The sequence below is a fragment of the Phyllostomus discolor genome, chromosome 11 (assembly GCF_004126475.2).
Source record: "Phyllostomus discolor isolate MPI-MPIP mPhyDis1 chromosome 11, mPhyDis1.pri.v3, whole genome shotgun sequence".
Taxonomy (NCBI): Eukaryota; Metazoa; Chordata; class Mammalia; order Chiroptera; family Phyllostomidae; genus Phyllostomus; species Phyllostomus discolor.
This window is the reverse complement of record NC_040913.2, coordinates 50,170,441-50,188,017: the sequence shown is the minus strand read 5'-3', so window position 1 is coordinate 50,188,017 and position 17,577 is coordinate 50,170,441. Positions and strand designations below refer to the sequence as shown.

The following is a 17,577-nucleotide window of genomic DNA, read 5'->3' as shown; positions in this document are numbered from 1 at the left end:
CCCTTGCTTTAAGACTTACAGTTAATGTATACAATTATATTATAATTTCTTTCTCCAAATAGATTTAATTAAGACCCTCCAGTTCAACTAGAGTTAGAAAAATTCATAACCATCACTATAAGGCCAACTGACATTCATAAATATTCATCTGCAGTAATTAACAATCCCGTGAAAAGGACAAGCATTCTGAAGGTAATCACGGCAAGATTATATAGTACTACCATCACATTTATTTACTTATACACTGACTTCTTTCATAAATAATTTGAAATGGCATTATACAAAAGTAAAAATATTTGTATATGCAAAGTTCAGCTGTTCCTTTGTTCTTTTAATTAATCCAAGATTCCATTTAAAGCCACAACCTCTACATAACGGTTTTAAAAACTTCAGGTTTACTTCAAGTGGTCTTTAAGTTATGGTATTTAACTCTGAGATATGTAGAGAGAAAGCCTTGTGATGATGAGAGCAGAGATTGGAGTGAAATCGCTATAATCCCAAGAATGCCAAGGAATGACAACCACCAGAAGCCAGGAAGAGACAAGGAAGGATCCTTCCCAAGAGCCTAGAGAGAGCATGTCTCAGCCATCACCTTGATTTTAGACTTCTAATCTCCAGAACTGTGCAACCATAAGCTTCTATTATTTTTAGGCCACTGGTTTGTGGTACTTTGTTATGGCAGCTCAGGAAATTAATAAAGATTTTGGTACTTACTTGCTTATTTGTCACAAAATACTCTTATATCTGGGATTGTTACTGGTCATGTTTGTCGTAGTGGAAAGGAGATACTAAAATACCATGAGATCCTGTCCTGTCCTCAGTGGCTGTCAGCAGGCAGATCATGAGCCATAGGCTCCTGCAGCCCAGGGTGTAAGATGACACAACTCTCACCAAAGGACCAAACATACCAGGCACCATGCAGAGGATTGTGTTGGTCAGCCACTGCTGACGATGCCCAGGAATTCAGTGATGTAAAGAAGACCAATGAGACCTCATCAAAAGCTTCCACCAGTACTCCATGGAGGGTGGGAAGGAGATGCTGACCCCCTCCAAGCTGCATGACCTGGTGACTCAGTAGTTGTCTCAACTCATGAAGAGCAATGTGGGGTGGAAGAATCACCAGCCTGGGCAGCTATACTCTAACTGGAGTTCAGAAGTTTCTGGGAGCTGATTGGAGAAGCAGCCAAGAGCGTGAAGTTGGAGAGCCCTATCTGGGGGAGCTGAGAACCTTCACCTGGGATTTTTCGGGGAATGTTGGGGAAAGAGAATCTTAGAGACTATGGGCCTGGAAATAAAACTCCTCTTTTTACTGTCACCACACTGTTGCCCAGCTCACACCTCTCACTTCTGCAAGATTCAGACTCATAAGGGCTCTACCAGGGTGTCTCTGCACTTCATCCCTGGGAGCTCTGTGGAGCTAATTGGCCCAGGAATCCCCACTAAAGGGAGGCTCGGGGCGGGGGGGGGGGGGGGGAGGGGGGGATTGGCGCCAGGGATTGATGTGGAGGGGTAAAGATGAAGTAAGGGCTACACCTTTTGGTAGTAGGTGGCAGGGCAGGGGGAGCTGGGTTATGGGAAATGATCTGAATAGGGCTGGATATTAAGTATTAAAAAAGGCCTTTAAGCCCTGGCTGGTATGGCTCAGTAGAATGAGCACTGGCTTGTGAACCAAAGGGTCGCTGGTTTACAGTCATCCCTTGCTATATTGCAGTTCACTTATTGTGGCTTTACTATATCGCATTTTTAAAAAAAATATATCTAATTCTGTATTGTGGAGTTTTCGCTACATCGTGGGATTCTGCAGTATATAGGTATTGTATAATATTATTGATTTTAATCACTTTCACCTAAAAATTTAAAACAATATAAAAATGTTAACTCATATTAAAATAATATTAAATTGAAATAAAATATAGTATGTATTTCATTAGCAGATAAATACTGTACTGTACACAATGGAAATGCAGTATGCCACTACCGCTTATGCAAGTTTGCCAACCTGAGATTGCACATGGCACACTATTGGCTGATGGAATGGAAGGTGACCAACCACAGCACTGTGTTCTGTATTGTGGGTGCCGAGTGGCTCAGTGACCATAGCATCTGTCTGTTTGCTCTCCCACACTGTGCCCATATGTTTGTTCAGCATCTCTCCTTGTCCACTTCACATTGATGTCTGATCACTGTGTGTAGTGTTGCTCTGCGGTGTTTTTGTGAAATTTTCATAAATGTTTGAATTTATTTAAGCCCTATGATGCCACCCAAACGTTCTGCACCTTCTAAGGCTTCTGGCAGTGAACTCTAGCACCAGAGGAATGCTTACCATCAAAGAAAAGGTGGAGCTTCTTGACATGTTAAAGGAAGGCAAAAGCTGTGTGGCTGTAGGCCACCATTATGAGATCAATGAATGTACTGTTTGCTACATAAAAATGAGAGTATTAGGTCTACGGCAACAATGACTTTTAACAAGACTGCAAAGAGGGTGGTCACTTCCCGCAATAAGACCATTGTGAGGATGGAGTCTGCATTGGCCCTGTGGATAAATGACTGCAGGAAGAAGAGTATCTCGCTGGATACCAACACCATCCAGACAAAGGCCAAGAAACTTTATGATAGTTTTGTGGAAAGCACAGATGTTCACTATGGTGACGAGGATTAAGACAAGGACTATGACGCAGAAGCAGGACCGGCTAGTGCTTCTCCCACCAGACCAACCCCATTCAGTTCCAGCAAGGGCTGGTTTGACAAATTTCAGAGACGCTTTGAACTCAAGAGCATTTCTCTGCATGGAGAAGCTGCCTCTGCGGATAAAAAGCAGTGCCAGCAACTCCCATAAGTATGTTCATCATTCGGATGAAGAGATCAGTTATGCCTATGCCTTTAGTGGAAATAGATGTTACGGCCCAGGGCAAAGATACTGTACCACCTGATGAAGCGCCTGATGAAGTGGTGCCTTCAGAAGAGCTGTAATGCTCTTCTTGGCTGTGTAGTACATTCATCTCATCGTTATCACCTTCATCACCATTAGTAATGCACAGCTACATAGTTCATGATCTTCATCATTCAAGTTGTAGTATACTTCACTTGTGAGTACCCATATAGAATTTTATATGTTGTTAAAATTACGTAGGTTTAAGAGTGTAGAAAGTGTTTAAGAACATATAAAGTGTTTATAAGAGTGTAGAAAAGGTTAATAAAGGAGTGGGAAAGGTTTATAGGAGTGTGGGGTTTATAAAGCCTTAAAGTATATATAAATAGTAAAATAAGTATAATGCCACTACTTGGAGGATTTCACCTATCCCGGGGGTCTCTGGAATGTAACTCTTGACATAGATGAGGGATCACTGTAATTCCCAGTCAGGGCACATGCCTGGGTTGCAGGCCAGATCCCCACTAGGGGGTGCGTGAGAGGAAACCACACATTGATGTTTCTCTCCCTCTTTCTCCTTCCTTTCCCCTCTCTCTAAAAATAAATAAAGTCTTTTTAAAAGAGTATTAAAAATTGTACCCCTCTAACCTCTCCCCCAACCCAAACTAGCTATTTGTCCAATGCTATCTCTTTCTGCCTGCAGCTGTCTCAGCTTCTTCCTAGGACTGTTCTTGGGCTGGGCAGGGAAGTGACAGCACAGGGCTGGGGACTGGCTAAGGAGGGTGTGACCTAGGGAGTGAGAGGACCACCTGGGTGCTTGGACATTAAAGGAATGAGGGTTGTTTTATATCATTTGATTAAAAAATGGAAAAAGTGAAAAAATACAATGAAAGAGTTAAATCATAACTCACCTCCATTGTGTTTGATATTTCCAAAATAATTCCAAATTTAAGTTTAACCACACAGAAAACAAAACCAGAAAATCAAGATACTTTTAGAAATAAGTGCTTCAGTATTTTATATTTGATAGCAGCTTTTTTTTTTATTGGTTACAAAAACCTAAGCCCATATACAAAATTAGGAACACGTTTAGATGCCTCTTTTGAAAGAATGTTTTAGTCTTTAAAATTGAGTTAAAAAAAATAAAAACAATGCAATTCTTCAACACTGTTTTGAAAACTTAAAAGTGCAACAACATACTTAGTTTCCTTTATCTATGAAATGGCGAAATTCCAATTTCATACTGATAAGGTCACAACAAACTGAATCAAGCAGATGCATACAAACGTGTGCACTACTTGATGCTAATGTTTACTTATGTTAGTTTGTACTTAAAACGCAAAGGAAATGGGAATTGGCACAAGAGAGGCCCAATTTAATCTCAATGTGTGTGAAACTTAAAAGGTAACTCAGTAAATATGGAGACTCCAGAAGAAACTAAACTGGAAGGGGTATAATTCACAATATCAAGAAGATTTGGACTTGAAGGGTTTCACTGCAGTTTGTGACCTTAATTAGCTTTAACTCTTATTTCCTGTTTGTAGAACACCGCTGTTTCAAAAATTTAGACTACAGTGTATGAACAGGATGCAGTTAGCATATGAAGCTTTAACTCAAAATTTGGATAAAGAAAAAAGGCACAATGAACTTCAACTCAATTTTATGTGCACAAGAGTTGAAAAATCTGAGCCACCTTAAAGAGAAATTGATTCTAAAATTTATAAAACCTATAAATAATCAAGAGGCCAAACCACTATATTAAAACAGATTCTCTAGCAAGTAAAAATCTTGCAGTTTAAACATACGCTTGTATCCAATCTGGATACAAGACAAAACTCACTCTTTAAGGTGGCTCCACCTTGGCAGATACATATAGTTGTAATGAATGCACACCTGCTATGTGTTGTTTATCAGTGAAAACACCCCAGCTGATTCACAAAGCTCTGATGGCATCTGTCTCATCTTCATCACAGAAAACAACCCCCCACCCCCAATGAATAACTAAATTAGTTTAGATTTTCTATCTCTTCACATCAATACATTGGAAAATTATACCCAGTAAACAATAGCAATAAAACCATTTCTGTGACAGCACAAATTATTGTTTTAAAAATTTCAATTCATTTTTCTTTCATTAATAAATAACTGGGTCAGACAATTTACCAAAAGCAGTGACTTACATAGTTAATACCAGATTTTGCAGAAGTACTTAAAGATCACTGCAAATCAGGTTTATGTTAAATAACTGCAATTATTCCTCTACACAGATCCTGCCTGAATCTTTTAATATGTGAATATGCTCTTAGAATAAGATCTGAATAACTTTCCCAATACTCGAAGAATGAAGTTTTATGACACTTCTTAATAGTTACTGGTTTGTTGCCAGCCAACCACATTATCAAAATCACTGGTTACTAAGTAAAAAATATTTTAAGACTAAATTACAGTAAACATGAAAGCTCCACAGTTTAAACCCAATATAAATCAACCATACCCAATTATCAATTTTAAAATGAAAATATTAACTCCTGAAAGCTAAAAGCAAGATTTTCTTTTTTTAACATCACCAATGGATACTTCAGACCTTTGTTTTTTTCTTTATAGTCAGGGACTCTTGCTTTCAACTTAAACAGAAGTTCAAGTCCACAACAGGTTGCAGCTCAGGTAAAATACCATGCACAGCATTTGATTACTTCAAAACAGCAGGAACACACAGGCTGAAGTGAGTGGTCAAATAGGGCTTGCTGTTCTCAAAAATTAGGTATAATGGCAAAAGCATTACCGTCCATAGCTAAGGTTCTTCCTCCAGCCCTGGCTTCTGAGGCAGATAATGAACACATCAATTACTGGTAGATGAAATGCAGTTTTTTAAAACTTATCTGTTTAATCAATAATCAAATTTCTTTTTTAAGAGACTTTTTTTGTGTCAGTTCCACCAATGAAAATCATTTGGCTTGTATTTTTAAATCTATTTTTTCCACATAAAGAATACGAAATATGTTTGTGGAGGGCAATGATGGAGGCTCAGATCAGGCTGCACCTCTTTAAAGTCTTCCAATGTATATATACATGATATCAAAGTGTCTTGATCCACAGCGCACCATTTCCTAAAGGAATATTAAGTGGACAGCTAACATGCCACCACTATGGAATATTCTAAACTGGAGATTGCAGCTGTCAGTGTGTGGCACCAGGGAAGAGGGCATAACAGGGTACTTGAAATTATTAAGGAGAATTCTAAAAGTTCAGGAAATCATGCATTTGCATTACAATCCATGTGATAGTAACTTTTGGCAACTGCAAAGTGACTGAGACATGGCTTGCTTTAGAAGCATCAAAATGAGGAAGAGGCATTTGTGTTTTGGAGCCTTCTGTTGTTGTTCTGTCATTTGGTAGCCATCTGGTGGTGCTTCATACTGAATGTAGGAAAGATGCTGCACTAATTGGACTCAAAAATTAAATTCTTTTGTCTGAAGGTTGGCTGTTGGGTCAAAATTATAAGTACCTCCTTGTGTTGCTTCAGGAATGAGGCTAGGATCTTCATCAATCTATAAAAAGCAAATAAAAAAATCCTGATTATATTAAGATACTATATATTGTGGTGTAAGCAGAAATTATTCACTTCTTACAAGAGAATTCTGTATGAGTGTTTTAATCAGCTAAAACTATTAAGTAAATCAATATTATTATTAACTTTAACAACATAAAATTAAACACGTATTTAAAAATTGCCCTGTTCTTAAGTTCCTTATCTTTAGATTTATTGTATCTATCTAAACATACTTCATTTCTATAGTTACTATCTCTTCTCATTTAACAGATTATACATGTAACAAGATCTGTTTTTAAAATTTTACTTATAATGAAGTATCAGACATAATATTTGAGAAAACTGATCTGTGGAAAATAATCATTAATTTTTTAAATTTATATTTTTATAAATAATTGGAAGAATGCCACCTCAAGGATATCTGATATTCAATATAAACTTAATTTATGTTAATACTAAAAGGAAAATTCTTAGTAAACTCATGTATGTACAAGTTTCAATGTGCATGTGGACACACCATACTTTAATATATACTTACATCATCACCAGAGAAATACTGATCTATGATTTCAAATGCTAATTTATATATGTCTTCATTTTCATGTTGCTGTAAAACTTCAATTTTCTCCAAACCTGACAAAAATAATTAAACAGATAATAATTAAGCTGTTATAATCAAACTGTGCACATTTTAATCATGAAAACTCCTAAAGAACTTAGAACACAATCCAATGACCCCGAAGATAAGTTTGTCTAAAAAACAGATAAAAACATGAAATGTTTTGTTTGAAGGACCCAGTAACCCACTAATTTCTTTCTCTTTAGAAGTCCTTGAGGTACTACTGGTCCCTAAGGCAGGAAGTTTTAAAAAACACCCAAACGCTCCATTAATGCATGAGGAAACTGTGTTACACAGATGTAAAGGCATTTATTTCAGGTTAACGTAACAAGTAGTGACAGAACTAGAACAAAGATCATCCCAGACTGTTTTAATATAATCATACTGCCCTATACAATAATTTTCATCTTTTTTCTTTGTTTTCCAAATCTATTATTTTTATGTGACTACAAAATAACTTTTTAGAACTTAGGGATAACTGAGAAAAATGAAAGATAAATTTTTAAATTTTGAAGTAATTTCTTATTAAATCCTTAATAATAAATACTCTTTTTGACAGCTTCTTAGCTAGGTTATTTTTGAAGTAGTTGCATTTTTATGCAGTAATATAAAAAATGGGAAAATAGGTATCAAAGATAATGAATGAATTATCTTTCATTCATTATAAAAATATACTACAAAGTAAATATGTATCCTAATTATAAGTATTACTCCCATATGATAAAAAGCTGAACAGTAACAATTTTTAGCTTAAATTCTCTGGGTTAAGTTGTTCTAAACCAGAATACAGGGCTAATGTCAAATTATCTTAAAAAGTCAAACATCCCTGGCTGGCATAGCTCAGTAGATTGCGCGCGGGTTGTGAACCAAAGTGTCGCAGGTTCGATTCCCAGTCAGGGTACATGTCTGGATTGCAGGCCATAATCCCCAGCAACTGCACATTGATGTTTCTCTCTCTCCATCTATCTCCCACCCTTCCCTCTCTAAAAATAAATCAATAAATCTTTAAAAAAAGGTGGTGTCTTCTATTAAAAAAAAAAGTGATGAAACATCCTAAAATCAGAATGAACAGTGAATTATTATATAAAATCTGGATTTTTAATTATGCCTTTATAACTACTATTCTATGACCATTGACAAGACTCCTTAACATCACTAGGATATTTTGTTCTGTGTTATTAAGAAAATGCTTACGTCTGAATACTCTTTGATGTAATAGCACTGTGACTTCAAGAGTAGCATTTTGTATTTCCTAAAAAGTAATGTAAATCTCTAGAGGGGAAATCCTAGGATAGAAATCCCTAGGAAGGAAATTCTAGAATCTCTAGGTCATTATGAATGACCACCACAACCAGTTTTTCACATTATGTATGTCTTATTCCCTGGAAAATCCTGTTGGAATGCTAAATATAGTGAATAAAGAACAGGAACATACTCTGATGATGTAACAGCAATGTATCCTAATAGTGTTCTTTCTAATTGTCTTTTAAGGATCTAATGTTCAGAGTTTAGTGCTCAACTATTTTTCTTTAGTAAATCCAATCTTACCTCCACATTCTTCTATTATTTCAGCTATTGTGCTTGCTTCATCACCAGCCATTATCAGAATGTTTTTCAGACCATCTAGAACTACTTGAACAACTTGAGAATCTTTTACTGACAGTAAATTACAGAACGGTGGAATTACATTCTGCTGTACAAGGTATTCAACCTATAATAACATAAGAGAAAAAGTATTTTTATTTATATAATTATCCTTTCCTCAAAAATAATACAGTAAGGGTTTATAAACAATCAGTAATTCCTTTTTTAAAAATTGTCGTTCAAGTACAGTTTTCTCCATTTCCCCCCCACCACTCTCCCCTTCCCGACCCACTCTCACTCTCAAATCCTATCCTGCTTTGGTTTTGTCCATGGGCCCCTTATACATGTTCCTAGAGACCCTTCCCTTTCTTTCCCCCGTTATCCCCTTCCCCCTACCCCTCTAGTTATTGTCAGTTGTGATTTATTTCAATGGCTCTGATTATATTTTGCTTGCTTGTTTGTTTTGTTAATTATGTTCCACTTATAGGTGAGATCATAGAGTATTTGTCTTTCATTGCCTTGCTTATTTCACTTAGCATAATGCTCTGTAGTTCCATGCATGTTGTGGCAAAGTGTAGGACTTCCTTCTTTCTTTCTGCTGCACAGTACTCCATTGTGTATATACCACAGTTGTTTGATCCCCTCACTTACTGATGGGCACTTAGGTTGCTTCCAACACTTGGCTCTTGTAAATTGTGCTTCTATGAACAATGGGGTGCATAGGTTCTTTTAAATTGGTGTTTCAGGATCTTTAGGGTGTAATTCCAGCAGTGGAATTACCAGGTCAAAAGGCAGTTCCATTTTTAGTTTTTTGAGGAAATTCTATACTGTTTTCCACAGTGATGGACCAGTCTGCATTCCTACCAATAGTACACTAGGGTTCCCTTTTCTCCACAACCTCATCAGCACTTGTTTGTTGACTTGTTGATTTATTTATGATGGCCATTCTGACTAGTGTGAAATGGTATCTCATTGTGGTTTTAATTTGCATCAGTCTGACGGCTAGCGATGCTGAGCATCCTTTCATATGTGTATGGGCCCTCTGTATGTACTCCTTGGAGAAGAGCCTGTTCAGGTCCTTTGTCCATTTTTTAATTGAACTGTTTCTCTTCCTGGAGTAAAGTTGTGTGAGTTCTTTATATGTTTTGGAGATCAAACTCTTGTTTGAGGTATCATTGGCAAACATGTTTTCCCATATGGTTGGTTCCCTTTTCATTTTGTTGATGTTTTCCCTTAGCCATGCGGAAAATTTTTATTTTGATGAAGTCCCATTTGTTTATTCTTTCCTTTATGTCCCTTGCTCTAGACCTATTGGTGAAAATACTGCTGCATGGAATGTCTGAGATTTTCCTGCCTATTTTCTCCTCTAGGACTTAAATCATGTCACAACTTATATTTAAGTCTTTTATCCATCTTGAGTATATTTTTGTGTATGGTGTAAGTTGCTGGTTGAATTTCATTATTTTGCATGTAGATGTCCTGGTCTCCCAAGACTTTGTTGAAGAAGCTGTTTTTACTCCATTTTATGCTTCTGCCCCTTCCATTGAATATTAATTTACCATAGAGACAGAGGTTTATTTCTGGGCTGTATATTTGGTTCATCTGTTCTTATGCCACTAGCAGACTGTTTTGATTACAGTGACCTTGTGATATAATTTGATATCAGGTATTGTGATCTCTCCTACCTTGTTCTTCTTTCTCAAAATTGCTAAGGCGTCAGGGTCATTTAGGATTCCATATGAACTTTTGAGATGTTTGCTCTGTACTGTGAAATAGGCCATTGGTATTTTAATAGGGATTATAGTGAATCTATTGCTTTGGGTAGAATGGACATTTTGGTGATGTTAATTCTTCCAACCCATGAACACGGGTTGCTTCCATTTATTTGTGTCTTCCTTAATTTCTTTCTTCAGTGTTGTGTAGTCATTCTGGGTATAGGATGATACCTTGGTTAGGTTTATTCCTAGGTACTTATTTTCCTTGTTGCTATAGTAAATGGGATTTTTTTTTCCTGATATTTCCTTGTTGCTGTACAAAAATGTCTTCAATTTCTGAATCTTGACTTTGTATCCCACTGTTTTGCCAAATTCACTTCTTAGGTCAAGTAGTTTATTGGTGGAGTCTATAGGGCTTTTTATGTACACTATAATGTCATCTGCAAACAATGACAGTTACACTTCTTCCTTTCCAATTTGATTGTCTTTTATTCTTTTTCTTGTCTGATCACTGTGGCTGGAACTTCTAATACTATGTTGAATGGAAGTGAAAGTGGACAAACTTGCCTTGTTCCTGATCTTAGTGGGAAGCGTTTACTTTTTGCCCAGTGAGTATGATGCTGACTCTAAGTTTCTCGTATATGGGCTTTATTGTGTTGAGGTATGCTTTCTCTACTCCCAGTTTGATGAGTGCTTTGATCATAAATTGGTGCTGTATCTATCAAATGCTTTCTCTGCATCTATTGATATGACCATGTGATTTTTGTCTTTTCTTTTGCTTATGTGAAGTATTATATGTATTGATTTTTGAATATTGTACCATCTTTGCATCCCTGGGATGAATCCCACTTGATCACAGTGTATGATCTTTTAATATATTGCTGGATGTGGTTTGCCAATATTTTGTTGAAGATTTCAGTGTCTATGTTTATCAGTGATATTGGCCTGTAGTTTTCTTTGTTGTGTCTTTATCTGGTTTTGGGATTAGGATGATGCTGGCTTCATAAAAAGAGTTTGGGAGTATTCCCTCTTCTTGGATCTCTTAGAATCATCTCAGAAAGATACGGGTTAGCTTTTCATTAAATGTTTTGTACAATTCTCCTGTGAAACTGTCTGGTCCAAGGCCTTTTGTGCTGGGGGTTTTTTGATTACTACTTCAATTTCACTAGCTGTTATCCTGTTCAGGCTTTCTACTTGTACTTCATTCAATATTGGAAGATTACATTTTTCTAGAAATTTGCCCATTTCATCAAACTCATTTACATACAGTTGTTTGCAGCAATTTCTTACAATTCTTTGTATTTCTGTGAAATCAGTTGTAATTTCTCCTTTCAATTCTGACTTTATTTATTTGGGTCCTCTATCATTTTTTTCTTGATGAGTCTGGTTAAAGGCTCATCATTTATCTTTTCAAAGAACCAGCCTCTGTGTTTATCAATCCATTGAATCATTTTCCTAGTCTCTAGGTCATTTAATTCTGCTCTAATCTTGATTATTTCCTTCCTTCTACTTGCTCTGGATTTTGTCTGTTGTTGTTCCTCCACTTCTTGCAGATGTAGGGTTAGGTTGTTTATTTGAAATGTTTCTATCTTCTTTATGTAGGTCTGTATTGCTATGAAATTCCTCTCAGGACTGCCTTCGCTGTGTCCCATAGGTTTGGACTGATGTGTGTTCATTTTAATTTGTTTCTAGAAACTTTTTGAGTTCTTCCTTGGTCTCATTATTAACCCATTCATTGTTTAATAGTGTGCAATTCAATCTCCAAGAATTTGGATGTTTCTGAGTTTTTTCCTAGTTTCAGGGCCTTGTGGTCAGAGAAAATGCTTGATATGATTTCAGTTTTCTTGAATTTGTTGAGAATTGTCTTGCGTCCAATCGTGGTCTATCTTTGAAAATGTTCTATATGCATTTGAAAAGAATGTGTATTTTGCTTCTTTAGGATGAATGGTTCTCTATATATCAGTTAAGTTCATTTATATTTAGGGCATTGCTCATGCTGTAATATCTTTACTGATACTGTGTTTCAGCAAAGTAACTATCCATTTTTGGATAGTTTTCTATCCAAAAGATTTGGAAGATCTATCCATTTTTGACCGTGGGGTGTTGAAATCACTATAACTGTGCTGCTGTCAATATCTTTCTTGAAGTCCTCCAAGTTTTTTTTGTATTTAGGAGCTCCTATGTAGGGTGCATATATATTTACAATATTTATTCTTCTTGATGGATTCTTCCCTGGGGTATTACAAAGTGTCCTTCTGTGTTTCTTTTTATGGCCTTTGGTTTGAAGTTTATTGTGTCTGATATAAACATTGCTACCCCAGCTTTTTTTCCCTGTCCATTTGCTTGGAATATTTTCTCTGGCACTTCATCTTCCGTCTGTGTAGGTCTATTGTTCTAGGGTGGGTCTCTTGTAGGCAGCATATGTGCGGGTCTTTTCTTATCCACTCAGTTATCCTATGTCTTTTGATTGGAGCACTTAATCCATTTACATTTAAGGTTATTGATAAATACTTATTCATTTTCCCCTTTTGTCCCTGTGTTCCTCTCTATCTCACTCTTTTTCTTCCTCTTCTTAAAGCAATCCCTTTAGGATCTCTTGCAATGCTCATTTGGTGGAGGTATATTAGCCTTTTGTCTGGGAAACTCTTTATTTTGACTTCCATTTTAATTGAGAGCCTTGCTGGGTACAGCAGTCTTGGTTGTAGGCCTTTGCTTTCCATTACTTGGAATATTTCTTGCCATTCCCTTCTGGCTTGTAGTGTTTCTGTTGAGAAATCAGCTGCTAGCCTTATCAGAGCTCCCTTGTATGTTACTTCTTGTTTCTCCCTTGCTGCCTTTAAGATTCTGTCGTCTTTAAAACTTGGCATTTAATTATGAGTGTCTTGGAGTAGGCCTCTCTGGGTTCTTCTTTATTGGGATCCTCTGTGCTTCCTGAACTTGTATGGCTTTCCTCTTTCCGAGTTAGGAAAGTTTTCTGTCATTATTTTTTGGAATAGGTTTTCTATCCCTTGCTCATTTTCTTTTTCTTCTGGTATTTCTATGATACAAATGTTTTTGTGCTTCATGCTGTCCTTTAGTTCCCTTAAGCTATATTCATATTTTTTTAGGTTTTTTTGTGCCTCTGCTCTACCTGGTATTTCTTTCTACCCTGTGCTCTAGCTCCCTAATTCAGTTTTGCTTCATTCAGCCTGCTTCAAGTCCTTCTGGTGTATTTTTATTTCAGATATTGTATTCATTTTTTCCTGGTTCTTGTTTATAGTTTCTATTTCCTGTTTCATACTGTTGTAGTTCTCACTCAGTTCCTTGTAGTTGTCTTGTAGTTGTCTGTAAGTTCCTTGAACATCCTTATAACCATTCTCTTCAATTCTATATGTGATAGTTTGCTTGGGGAATCTTCCATTTATTTTGATTCCTGGTTCTTTTTTGTTTACCCATTTTAGGTGACTCTTCTAATTTGTTTTAAGATTCCAGATGCTCCTTTGCCAGCTGTTTTCATGGGGTGAACATGTCATAGGGGATCTGTGGGTCTCAATGGTGTGGATCCTCTTGTCTCCTTGTCTGGATGCTCTAGGGTTGCCCTTTCTTCCATTTATGTGGGCTCTCTTGTTGTCCTTGGGCTTTACCTGTTGGTGGCTCTTTTTTTTGTGGTGGGTTCTCCTGTCCAGCAGGTTTACTGATATTCACAACTCCTACCTTGTCTTGTATGCTGTTGTACAGGTGTTGGTTACACAAAGCAGTTTTACCAGACAACCAAACCTGCACCAGCAAAAAGAACCCCCCAATCAGTAATTCCTAATCATAATACGATAGTTTACCTGACTATATCAACAATCATAAGTTAGTTTCCCCAAACTCACTTGATCTTTTCTGCCACTTATTGTTAAGTTGCTAATTGCCCAAGCAGCTTCTTTTTGTGTTCCAAAGTCCCCCTGAAGATCAAAAAAAGAGAGAAATAATAAAATGAATTCTTTAATCAGAAAGTCTTGGTTATAATATATTAATGTACCTGATGAACTCACAATGTGACTGACCTTAGCAAGTTGATGAATAATCATGGGGATTAACCCAGCATCGATTACAGCTTGAACTTGCTGCTGGTTGCCTGCTGTTATGTTGGAAAGGAACCACACTGCTTCCTACAGTTGAACAAAACACAGGGCATCTTCATTTGAAAACTATATTTTTAATGTGTTTATATTTTTATTTTAACATAGTGTATATATATATATATATATATATATATATATATATGTGCATATATAATAACACAACCACCTGGGTTGCATTAAGGGGAAAGCATCTAAAAGTGATTAGGTTATAAAGAATCACCATTTTCAATAAGTTATAAAGAAGCTCCTATTCATAATATTTGGGCCCCATTAACCTAGCATTTATCTATTCAATAAAATATATATTTACTATAAGCTAGGAATTGCTTTAGAAAATGGTGACATGGCAGAGAATAAAACAGTCAAAAACTATACTGATGGAGCTTTTTACATTTTTGGTGCATGAGCTCCTTCTAAAAGAAGGATTATAAATAAATAAATAAATAAATAAACAAATAAATAAATTTCCTAATAAGTTGTTAAAACTACTAACAAAGATGAATTGCTTTATTATAAAACTATTTACTTACAAGATATATTTAGAACTTAATCATCTGACTAGTGTAGTAGGGGTCTACATAACAGATCTTACTGCAACCTGAAAGGATTTAAACCATGTTACATTAAGTCACAAACCAAAAGGTTTATTGTAATTTTAGTGTCAAATGTGTACCTTGTACTCCTTCACAGCTAAGACTTAATTGTAAATTTGTTTTGCCACCCAATTGTGGTAAGATGTTAACAATTAGTGATCAGTGTATAGAGTATATGAGTGTTCATTATAGTATTTTTGCAAAAATCTCGTAGGTTTGTAAATTTTCTAAATAAAATGTCGAGGGAATAAAATCAAGTTGGTAACTTCTATCTCCAGGGTCCCAAGATGGTCCCAAGACACAAAGAACACAAACCGCAAATAGGTGGAAAACTTCTGAAGCAACTACTTGCTGAAATTGAGTGGGTATTTACACAAATCCTTTTTCTTTTCCCCATGATACCTTCCTTCACTTACAGCATATTGAATCATAGGCTGGAGCTTCTCTCTACCCATTTCTGTCCGGCTTCCTCACTTCTCAACTGTTTCCAAATATGGAATACATTTAGCTGTAAAAATCACCTATATTACTGAAATTTCTACAATAAAAATAACTGGCTGAGAGCCTGAGAGACTCTGGCTTCTTTGCTTTCATTGGAATATATATATACCTATAAAATATAACTTCTGACAATATACTTTTCTGTAAAAATCCAATTGTTAAGATATAGTCAAGCAACTATGTAAATATAGCTATAACAGAAGAAATGATCAATTATTCTGGTTTTGGGGATGGTGACATTTCAGGAAGCTAAAACTGCATTAAGCTAAATGCAACTAAAACCATGAGACACCACTTCTACCACTAGGGTGGCAATAATAACAATATATATACCAAAGGAACTGAAAGCAGGGAGTAAAACAGACAGTTGTATTCTAATGTTCATAGCAGCATTATTCACAACACCCAAAAGGTAAAAACAATCCAAGTGTCCATCAACAGATAAATGAATTAAAAAAATGTGGTATATATGTACAATGGAATATTTATGCAACCATGAAAAGGAATGAAGTTCTGATACATGCTCCAACAAGGATGAACCTTGAAAACATTGGCAATATGATATAAGCCAGACACAAAAACACTTAAGTAACTATTTAACAATTAATAAGTTGGCATCTCCAGCTTGAAATCTTGAAAAAAGAAATTTTTATGATCTTTTAATTTAGGCACCTAACCTTTTAGTCCAATCTAATTTTGTAGGGAGATTATATAATGGTCTGTTTATTTATAAAAGATACCAGCCAGTCCTGGCCAGTGTGGCTCAGCTGGTTGGAGTGTTGTCCCTAAAAATCATGGGTTCAATTCCCAGTCAGGATACATACCTAACTTGAGGGTTCAGTCCCATCAGGGTGTGTGCGAGAGGCAACCAATCGATGTTTCTCTCCCTGTCTCTCTCCCTTTCTTCCCCTCTCTCTAAAATCAGCATGTCCTCCAGTAAGAATTAAAAAAAAAAAGATACCAGCCATCCAATGAGAGATGTTTTATGTATTCTCAACTAGTGGCTACTAATTTGCTAACTGTTGCTACTACTCAATATATTTAAATTAATACACTGGTTAGTACAAAAGTAATTTTTATTCTGTGATGACCAGGGCAGCACATGTAGCAAGCAATTAAAAACTGAAACAAGATAATTACAGAGGTGATTTGAAGTAATTTTCAACTTAACTGCAATGATTTTGAAGAAAATCATAATCAAATAGCAAAAGGAGAAACAAAAGGACAGCTAAAAATGAGATATGCAAAGAGAAGGAAATGCACTGAGGATATATGCCTTACCTTATTTATCTTCTCCTTTGGGTGTGACAAGAGATTTGGGAAGTGTGACAGGACATCACAGTTGAGAACAACCTGGGTCTGCTCATCGGTGCCAGTCACTATGTTGCCAACTGCTCTCAGTGCGGCTGTCTGGGGTGGGGATAAATATTTTCTATAAATTTGTTTATGATGAAATGCATTCTGTACTTTTTCAGAATTCTGAGAAAATGTAAAGATGCAAGGGGTGAATGATTACCACTTAACTGCATTCTTACACACTTCACACCCAATCTTGGTCACAGAACTAGAAACAATTTTAAACACTAGTTTTGTGAAAATAGAACTATATGGAAACATTATGGGAAAATATTTAAGAAATTTAAAATAAAAAAGTAAAGGTCCATTTTTAACAGCTATTTTTATCGATTACTAAATTGGTCCCATCTGGAATGGACAGACATTTCCATCTAGAAAGTTACTTCTGCAGAAGTGGAATCAACAGATCTATCAACCACATACCCCTAATTAGAGTGAGGAGAAACTAGACAGAAAGAGAAGGAAAATGCACTTAGGATGATGATATTGCAATTATCTTGAGGAAAGAAAACAAGTCTTGAACTAAATCAGTGGCTCTAGATACATAAGGAGAAGACAGATTTGAAGCTATATAATCAGAATTGCCAGGATTTTGTAATGGAGAGAAAATGAATGGAGGAATTCAAGGTTTCCTGCTTGTACTATGCAATCTGTCCACTGAAAGGGGGTATAGGAAGAAGA

General features: G+C 36.1%; 1 protein-coding gene across 1 annotated transcript in view; it reads right to left on the bottom strand.

The window, feature by feature from the left end:
- Window positions 1–3,861: 3,861 nt before the first annotated feature.
- The window catches only part of KPNA3 (karyopherin subunit alpha 3), a 107,622-nt gene continuing 93,906 nt past the window's right edge, over window positions 3,862–17,577 (bottom strand). Inside the window, 6 exon segments of the mRNA XM_036011361.1 lie at window positions 3,862–6,417; window positions 6,958–7,052; window positions 8,587–8,749; window positions 14,195–14,266; window positions 14,369–14,473; window positions 16,822–16,950. Coding sequence (XP_035867254.1) covers window positions 6,319–6,417; window positions 6,958–7,052; window positions 8,587–8,749; window positions 14,195–14,266; window positions 14,369–14,473; window positions 16,822–16,950 — 663 coding nt within the window. The 3' untranslated portion in view covers window positions 3,862–6,318.